The 10,000-nt window shown below is 35.7% G+C and overlaps 2 protein-coding genes across 17 annotated transcripts in view; both read right to left on the bottom strand.

Moving 5' to 3' along the window:
• The window catches only part of LOC113068750 (GTP-binding protein Rheb-like), a 10,552-nt gene extending 6,216 nt beyond the window's left edge, over positions 1-4,336 (bottom strand). The window contains exon 1 of the mRNA XM_026241610.1: positions 4,036-4,336. Within this exon, the coding sequence (XP_026097395.1) occupies positions 4,036-4,087 (52 nt within the window). The 5' untranslated portion in view covers positions 4,088-4,336. The remainder of the gene's footprint in view (positions 1-4,035) is intronic.
• Positions 4,337-9,345: 5,009 nt separating this feature from the next.
• The window catches only part of LOC113068748 (receptor-type tyrosine-protein phosphatase mu-like), a 156,291-nt gene continuing 155,636 nt past the window's right edge, over positions 9,346-10,000 (bottom strand). For all 16 annotated transcript variants that reach the window (XM_026241593.1, XM_026241596.1, XM_026241599.1 and 13 more), the window contains one exon: positions 9,346-9,801. In XM_026241593.1, coding sequence (XP_026097378.1) covers positions 9,748-9,801 — 54 coding nt within the window. In that variant the 3' untranslated portion in view covers positions 9,346-9,747. The remainder of the gene's footprint in view (positions 9,802-10,000) is intronic.

Genomic DNA, 10,000 nt, shown 5'->3' with positions numbered 1-10,000 from the left:
TTTTATGCCAAAAATCATTAGGATATTAGGTAAAGATCATGTTCATGAAGATAATTTGTAAACTCCCTACCGTAAATATATCAAAACTTCATTTTTGTTTAGTAATATTCATTGCTAAGAACTTAATCTGAACAACATTAAAGATGATTTTCTCAATATTTAGATTTTTTCGCTCCCTCAGATTCCGGATTTTCAAATAGTTGTATCTCAGACAAATATTGTCCTCCGAACAAACACACATTAATGGAGAGATCATTTATTCAGCTTTCAGATGATGCATACATCTCAATATCGAAAAACTGACTCTTATGACTCCAAGGTCACAGATCATAACCCCAAATGGAGCAAGTCTCACAATTGTCTGAACTTATCAAGAAACTGCCATGAAGCCAAAAATAAGCTCCATTTTTTTATGCAAATTATGATTTCTCTGATTTGGATCTCAGCGTGTGATGAAACAGGTCTCCATTCAGAAGAGCGTTTGTGATGAAGCTGCCAACAGTGGTAGTAACCCAGGACACACACACACACACACACACACACACACACACACACACGAGTGTGTGGGCAGATTCGCCCTGCATCCTGTTGCTATAACAACGGTCAGTTCCTCTCCGCATCCATTCATTGATAGGGAAAAGTCCACAGGAACATCGGGAGGCTCCAGAACGGAAGAGCGGCTCTTTCAAGGATCATTAAAATCAACATTTATTTATAAGCTTTTGTTCGAACCAGCCGACTGACTCCAAACGGAACGTCCAAACACAATTCTTCAGTCACAACAAACATAAAACAACTAACTCCATCACGAATTAACTGGATTGTATCTGACTTTTATTTTGAAGGGTTGCCGCTAATACCTTTCCAGTTCTGTGTATGTGATATGAGGCTAGTATTATTTAAACCAAACTGTCAGATGCTCATGAAGTGACTCTCAGAGCAGTTTTGGAGATGTTGTTGTTGATATGTTTACATCCTCACCATCATTATATAATTTTTTATATTATATCTATTATACCTTGATCATGTTAGTTCATAGTGAATAGACTACGGTCTAAAGAAACAACTATAAAATGTAAAAACACATTCCCTATAGGCCTAAATACAAACAGGATAGCTTTTAAAGATGCCAAACTTTAGGAGGGCTCAGATATTTGGCCTCTAGAGGTTGGTTTTGTAAATTATCGGTATCGATTTTACCGATAATGCTCTATTCCAGCAATTTATCGGTACCGATAAATCGGCTAAAACGATCAGTCGGTTGACCTCTAATATTAAAAATTGGATTGTCTATCGTAACATCTCTGGAAGACGCAGAGAAGAGGACGAAAGGTTGATAAAGTAATCAATTAATGGCGTCAACCAACAGAAAACCATTTAAGAAATGAAGCAAATTGAAGAAAACAACAAAAATTAACATCTGTTTCCATTAGAAGATATGAATCCTTCACGATCAGACTAGGATCATGAATTAAGAGTCTATAAAGGCTTTGCAACTCAAAGTCAGCTTTGAGTTGATCGTTACAAGCGTTTCTCGATAGTAAAGCCATTAGAGAGCAGCAGCTGCCCTGCCTTCCCTCCGTTTTAATGGAAACACATCGATTTCAAGCAGAGTTCCTCATCAGCTTCTATAAATAGAGCGTGAAACAGGAGCAAACGGATCAGGAACATGTAGTTCCCATCGGCTGTGTGTGACCCCCTGTGAACACAGCCTAGATGTGGGCGGCAGTGACCGCTGGAGTGGACATGCAGAATACTGTACTCTACAGCATCAGACCGATTTAATGACTTTATACTGCACTGCTTTTGGAATCAGAGTCCAGCATCAGCATCAGAAACTCAAAGGCCTTCATTAGTGAGACTAGTGAAGATTACGGCATTGAGTTATATTGAGAAGAGAGCCAGAAATGTCACGAGCACAGAACTGAGACGGCTTAAACGTACATCATGTTATCTGAGGTTAAAGTTCACGTGCATCTGCCATATTGAAGCCTGAAATTACTTTATAAGAGCTGACAGCTTCATTAAATTAAACCATGGATTTTTCTGCACGCTTTCAAAAATATGTTTTAGCAAATCACTCAAAAACAGATTCATTGTTTGTGGTATGAACATGTAAAATAATATATCATAATAATGATTTGTATAAATGCAATCACATACTTTAAAAATGTTTATTAATATTTTTAATTGTTTTTTATTTTCTGTTCTGTATTTTTTTCTGTATTCTTTAATAACCTGGATGCAATGAAATGTTGGCGACTGAATATATTAAAATAAAAACAGCATTAAAAAACAAGATATAAATATATGAGATTGCTTTGACTGCTCAATTACCCAAATTTTATGTCTCTGCTTTCAACTACATAAAACATTAATTTAAATTTTTGGTATAAAATACCATTTTGGTGCATTTATATATATACACATACACCACACTAAGCAAACATGACTTGATTAAATGCTGGAGGTGTGGTGGCGACTGTGTGATCAGAACTGCTCTCAAAGGCTGAAGTGCACTCGTGTGTGTCCTGGCGTGATGTTGGTATGTTCTCTCAAGCGTCACACACATCAGCACACGCATGTTCTGTGTAAACGCTGAACTGCAGAGAAGAAATCTGCTCTAAATGACACAATCCCATCCAGCAGATCAGGATCTGACTCCAGTGGGCTGATGGGAAAGATCAGTGTCTGAACTTCTGAGTCACTCGTTGTGAAGAGAAACACATTAAAACTGAATATAGAACTAATTCTACACAAAAGGTGTGTTTGAGATCAGATCAGAATCTTGTGATATGAGCTTGTTTTCAATTAAATAGTTTTTTTAGATGGCTGATACAGTAACTAGGTATAGATTGCTGATATAAAGTTGGTATATACAGTATATATGTTATGTATATATATATATATATATATATATATATATAATGTTCAGATGTAGACACACATACAGATTTTTTAAAACATTTGTACACATTTCCCTAAAATATATATATTTTTAAAAGCATTATTTATTACCATTGACTGTTAATTGGAACTGATATAAAGTAGCAGGTACTGGCTGATGCCGATAATCTCAAAATATCGGCCGATATATCGGTTAATAACTGATATGGGTTACAATTAAGACTTGGATCTGGGCTCTGATTGGATCATCTTGCAAGGTCTAAACTCATTCACAACACCACACTGTAATTGATTCAGAAATAATGTATTAATATAATAAATAATTATATTAAAAACAGATCTAAATAAAAGCAACATATACAATTAGACATTATAAATAAATAATTAAAATAAATAATTAGAAAGCTCTTTATTGTCAAGTATGTTTGCACATACAAGGTTAATTGATTAATATTATATTAATTCCTATAATACATAATTATATTAAAATAAATAATTCAATAATAAAAAATATTACATTTTAAAATAAAAAGGATATAAGCATAGTATAATTAAATAAACAAATAAATATATAAATCTATCCATATATTCAACATTATTTTGTTCTATCTATCCATCTATCAGTGAAGAACTACAGTGAGTAGAATAAAATAAATCAAAAACTAAATATTTTCCAAATATAATATCATACTCAAGTATAATAATCAGAATCAAGTCTTTATACATGAAAATATTTAGCAGTCTTATGTTAGGATGCTCATATTTGTGTCTCTGATTGAAACCCTTTTATAGAAATATCATGAAGCTCCTGTAAATGAATACAGGCCTCTATGAGAAGCTGACATGTGTACAGAAGATACGAACAGACAGACAGAATGAAAATGCATTAAATAATAAGCACTCCGAGACTCGACTGAGGCCTGCATGCATCTGCAGAACCGCATTCGCGTCCTAAAGACAGGTTAGGGTTAAATGCATGAGGATGCACGGTGCGTTTCAGGATCTGATGTGTCACAGAGCGTGCCTACTTCAGCCTGTGATCAAATGCATGCGTGAACGACGGGTGACATTCACACGAATCTCATGCATTGACATCCGATGCAAACGACGCGTCGCAACGCGACTTACCGACGGATCTGTAACCCAGGACGGCGATCTTTCGCGATTTCGGCTGCGGCATCTTTATCTGTTCTCTACCGCATCAATATCCACATGAAAGAGGAGGGTGCGTCTGGTCTGAACAATAGAAATCACATGGGTTTGACCCGTTTCTGAGTTTCAGCGTCGTGAAGATTGAAAGGGAAAATACTATGAAATCCGTTCCGCCGAGCGAAGCGAGTATTTTCGATGAATTGCGAGGAAAGTCTGAGACTGAGACCCTGCGTCACTGCCCACCGCGAGCCTGCGTTAATTATGCAAGAATGAGCGCGCTGGATTGGCTGAACTCGCTCTGAGAGGCAGGGCGCGTCGCTGTTAGTCGCACAACCATTGGCTGAGCGGAACTCAACGCTTCTAGAAGTGCGGATGTGATTGGATGTCTGCAGCTGTCAATCATAAAACGCCGGATTAAACACATATGCGACTTGATTTGATTTATAGGCTTGAAAAGTTCAAAACTGCAGTTCATTACATACGTAATACTATTCAATACATCCAATATATAACTAATACTATCCAACATATTCAGATATATAATGATAATAGGCTATATATCTGAATATTTAACATATTTATAACATATTTACATTTCAACATTTAGCAGACGCTTTTATCCAAACAATATATCGGGTAAAATGTTTTAAACTCAAATTTTAAGGATTAAAAAACTATTTTCTTAGGAATAAAAGTTATATATATATATATATATATATATATATATATATATATATAACTTTACAAACATTTTTGTAATGACGTCATCCTTCAGAAGGTGCACAATATCATAATGGATGAATTGAGTTTAGTGACATTAGTTTGGTTCTTGAAAGCCTCACTAAAAGTCCTTCAACGAGACTCTTTGACTAACTTCAGCTCTTTATGAACATTCCATTATTTTTTCAATAATTTATGAAGTTATAATTATTGAAGTCTTTAAATTACAACACAAACCTTTTCAGTGTTCAAAAGTATATTCAATTCAATTCAATTCAATTCAAGTTTATTTGTATAGCGCTTTTTACAAAACAAATCGTTACAAAGCAACTTTACAGAAAATTATGTTTCTACAATATTTAGTAGTAGCTAGTAGTTTGTGCACATTTGACAGGATTTTAGAAAAAAAAAAATAATAATAATAATACAAGACGTAGTCAGCTAGACGAAGAACTATCAATATTATTAATTAAGTTATTATATGATGCAGTCACACATTTAGCAATAATTGTTAGTTCTGTTTGTTGATTCAAGGTCAGCATCATCTGAGGTCCTCTGAGGGTCAGCATCATCTCTTCTCAGGTGTTCTGGATCCAGACTGGAGCTTGTGTAAATCCTAGTTACCACGGGATGTAAATCCCGTGGCGAAACATAGAAACAAAATACAGACATCATTAGCATAGCTGCTGATCCATCAAAGTAAGATTAGTTTAACCTAAGGTAATGAATAAAAATGCACCTTTGATCAGATGCAACTACACTCACAATTAAAAAGATACATTATTCGAATGCTTGGCGAAAGAGATGTGTTTTTAATCTAGATTTAAACAGAGAGAGTGTGTCTGAACCCCGAACATTATCAGGAAGGCTATTCCAGAGTTTGGGAGCCAAATGTGAGAAAGCTCTACCTCCTTTAGTGGACTTTGCTATCCTAGGAACGACCAAAAGTCCAGCGTTTTGTGACCTTAGGGTGCGTGATGGGTTGTAGCGTGGTAGAAGGCTAGTTAGGTACGCAGGAGCTAAACCATTCAGGGCCTTGTAGGTAAGTAATGATAATTTGTAACTGATACGGAACTTAATAGGTAGCCAGTGCAGAGACTGTAAAATTGGGGTAATATGATCATATTTTCTTGACCTGGTAAGGACTCTAGCTGCTGCATTTTGGACGACCTGTAGCTTGTTTATTGACGAAGCAGGACAACCACCTAGAAGTGCATTACAATAGTCCAGTCTAGAGGTCATGAATGCATGAACTAGCTTTTCTGCATCAGAAACAGATAACATGTTTCGTAGCTTGGCAATGTTTCTAAGATGGAAGAATGCAGTTTTTGTAACATTGGAAATATGATTTTCAAAAGACAAATTGCTGTCTAATATAACACCCAGATTTCTGACTGTAGAGGAAGTAACAGTACATCCGTCTAGTTGCAGATTGTAATCTACAAGATTCTGTGTAGTGTTTTTTGGTCCAATAATTAATATCTCTGTCTTATCTGAATTTAATTGGAGAAAATTATTTGTCATCCAATCTTTTACATTTTTAACACACTCCGTTAGCTTAGATAATTGGGAAGTTTCATCTGGTCTCGTTGAAATATATAGCGGAGTATCATCAGCATAACAGTGGAAGCTAATTCCGTATTTTCTAATAATATTACCAAGGGGCATGTGACGGCCCGAGTGGTGGCCGCACAAGAGCGGTAAAGCGGATGTATCCAGCGCACACACACATGCATACATATATTTACACGAAGGACATTCATTTCAGAATGAGCTTTATTTAAACTTCTTATTCATTTTCATTTGTTTCAGTATGATCGCATAAGTAACCACAGGAAACACAATTCATTCATTCTTTCTCTATTTATTGTTAGGTTTGCATAAGTTACATTTACATTCACAATACATTGTGACTGATTTGAAGTGCACACAAATTAGTTATGTTGTATCTGTTATTTATATTTGTTTCTATTTTGAGTTTAAGTTTACCGGTGATCAACTTCAGCCATGGTCCGTTGCAGCCGCATCCTGGTGTGACGAAAAACAAGAGTCCGGCAGGAACACCATATTTAAGCTTATTGGTTCCGTCTGGACGTACCATTCACTGGGAGTTTCCGGGGGGAGGAAGGAACGTTGATGTGTTTATTAATTGATTTATTTAGTTGTACATTTATGATATTTGATTACATTTTGCTTTCCTTATCTTTATTTACAATGTATCTCTGTTTGATTTGATTTTGATTTATGTAAGGTTATATGTTGTATGTAAAGTTAAATTGTTTCCCCTCTTAATTTGTAATGGGCCCATCCCTTCCATATAAACTGTTGCTTTGTTCATTTGAGCAGGTCAGTTTTAGTTTGTTTGTTTGGTTTTTGTCCAATTGTTTTGATCTCGGTTTCTGTTTGTTTATTTTTGTTGTAAGTGTGTAAAGTTATTTTGTTTTGGGGTTCAAATAAAGACCCATTTGTTTGCGCAACGCTTGTGTTCCTTGTTCTTGGCTTCTCGGTCCCTCACAGGGCAATATGTATATTGAAAACAGAAGGGGACCTAGGACGGATCCTTGTGGCACTCCATATTTTACTGATGATAAATGAGATGACTCCCCATTTAAGTAAACAAAATGGTAGCGATCGGACAGGTAGGATCTAAACCATCTTAGAGCCTGCCCTTGAATACCTGTATAGTTTTGTAATCTATCTATGAGTATGTCATGATCTATGGTGTCGAACGCAGCACTAAGATCAAGTAAGACTAGAAATGAGATGCAGCCTTGGTCTGACGCAAGGAGCAGGTCATTTGTAATTTTAACAAGTGCAGTTTCCGTGCTATGGTGGGGCCTAAAACCTGACTGAAATTCTTCATACAGATCATTTTTGTGCAGGAAGGTGCTCATTTGAGCAGACAGACTTTTTCTAAAATTTTAGACATAAATGGAAGATTTGAAATAGGCCTATAATTTGCCAGTACACTAGGATCTAGTTTTGGTTTCTTAATAAGAGGCTTGATAACCGCCAGCTTGAATGGTTTTGGGACGTGACCTAAAGATAACGACGAGTTAATGATATTGAGAAGCGGTTCTTCTGCTACAGGTAACAGTTCTTTCAGTAATTTAGTGGGTACAGGATCTAATAAACATGTTGTTGGTTTAGATACAGTGATAAGTTTATTTAGCTCTTCCTGTCCTATATTTGTAAAGCACTGCAGTTTATCTTTGGGTGCGATGGATGAAACTGAAGTGTTAGACGCTGTAGAATCTACATTCGCTATTGTATTTCTAATGTTATCTATTTTATCAGTGAAGAAATTCATAAAGTCATTACTATTTAACGTTGGTGGAATATTTGAATCAGGTGGCGTCTGGTAATTTGTTAACTTAGCCACTGTGGAGTCTCTATTTGGCTTTTGTTTTTCTTCTTGATTTGCATGAAGTTAAGATTCAGTCTCTGCTGGCCTCTTCTGGACAGACACATGTGAACTCAAACTCACAAAAAAGCAGTATGGGGTTTACAACTAAATATTAAGAAAATCACCTTTAAATTAAGTTCTTAGCAATACATTTTACTAATCACAAATTAAATTTTGATATATTTATGGTAGGAAATTAACTAAATATCTTCGATACGTGTACTTTTTCGTTCATTCATTATTCTATTTGGGAATTAATGATGATATTTAAAAAAGTGTGCAGCTTAATGCAATAACAAGAAATTGAAAAATTGCTCGTTTATTCGTTTTTCCGTTTAGTTTAACAAACGGAAAATGAAATTTTGGCTCGATTTCTAATTTTTTCGTTTGAGGTTTACAAATTGGTTTGGCTTCAATATTGATTCGCACTTGTGGGCGGCACTAAAAGAATCCTCTCATCTGATTGGTCGAATCGCTCCGCCTTCAGTGTGGTCTGTTCATTCTTTCATACAGAATAAGAGTCTTTTAAGAGTAATGTCTGAAACCCATACTCACTGTAAATCAGCATAATATTTGAGTCAGATGTTGCTGCGCACATAATTCGTCCTGTTGTGACCTGGAAGTGACCCCTTTAATTATTTCTAGGTTATAGTATTGTGTGAATATTGTCCCACTGATAAATAATAATAGACTGAACAGTTCCATGATAATATGTCTGTAACATTTACCACTCTCGTCTTTTAATATATATTTTTTGTTTTATATAAATATATATAACAAGATCTACTAAAAAGGGCAAACAACTAAATTATTTTTTGTAAACAAGCAAAAAATAAAATAAAAATTAATATTCATGAAAACGATAATAATATTAAAATAACACTGTTGCATTGTGGGATACGGTATCTAACAGATGTAAACGTTCAATGCATATTAAAATTCACTGTGTGCCTCTTTGCAAAAAAAACACACGCACGACAGGTTTGGCAGATATAGATATGTATTTATAGGTTTTATTTTTTTTATGTTTTATTTTTTCATACCAGATAAATAAAAAGTTAACAATACAATCTGGTCACTATTATATGCGTATGCTAATAATGACCAAATTAAAACATGATTGTCACTCGGTGTGCTTCACAAAAATCTGTCAATGAATAAATTATCTGGTGAACTCCATCTATTTACAGTATAAACAAAAACAAAACAAGAAAGATCACGAACACAAGCTTTGGATCTTGGGACGGGACGTTTCAGCAGTTTTTCCATCGTTCCACACAAACACAACCACAGAGAGAGCGGAGCGGTCGCCGCACATGACCGGACTGTACAGAGACGTCATAAAAACAGTGATCAAATCAACATCCACGAGACGCCGCATTCCACACACACATGACGACAGGCGTCCGGTGAGACCAAGGCAAGAGAAGAAGAGTGTTGGAGGAACAGAAGAACAGACGCGAGCGCTGGCTGGAAAACATGGCTTCTGCTCCAGGTTCAGTTTCTGTCGTGTGTCTCAGTGTCCGGATGAAGAGGATGAAGAAGACCAGCGTCCGCTCAGATTACCCAGAGTTCAAGTATTCCAGTGCCACTTCATAACAGAACTTATACTGATCCTGCAGGAGACACACACACACACACACACACACACCAGCAGGGGTCAGTGTAACACAGTCTGTGAACACAATGTTTAACTATTATAATGCATTCAATTCTATACTGTTTTCACATTTCAGACCAGAATATTGGTTAATTTATAAAATAGTCATAACTTAATATTTTTCAACTAAAACCATATCTCATCATAAACTTCTC

The sequence above is a fragment of the Carassius auratus genome, linkage group LG49B, assembly GCF_003368295.1.
Source record: "Carassius auratus strain Wakin linkage group LG49B, ASM336829v1, whole genome shotgun sequence".
Lineage (NCBI taxonomy): Eukaryota > Metazoa > Chordata > Actinopteri > Cypriniformes > Cyprinidae > Carassius > Carassius auratus.
Note: the sequence above shows the minus strand (reverse complement) of the source record. Positions and strands in the feature narration are given on the sequence as shown.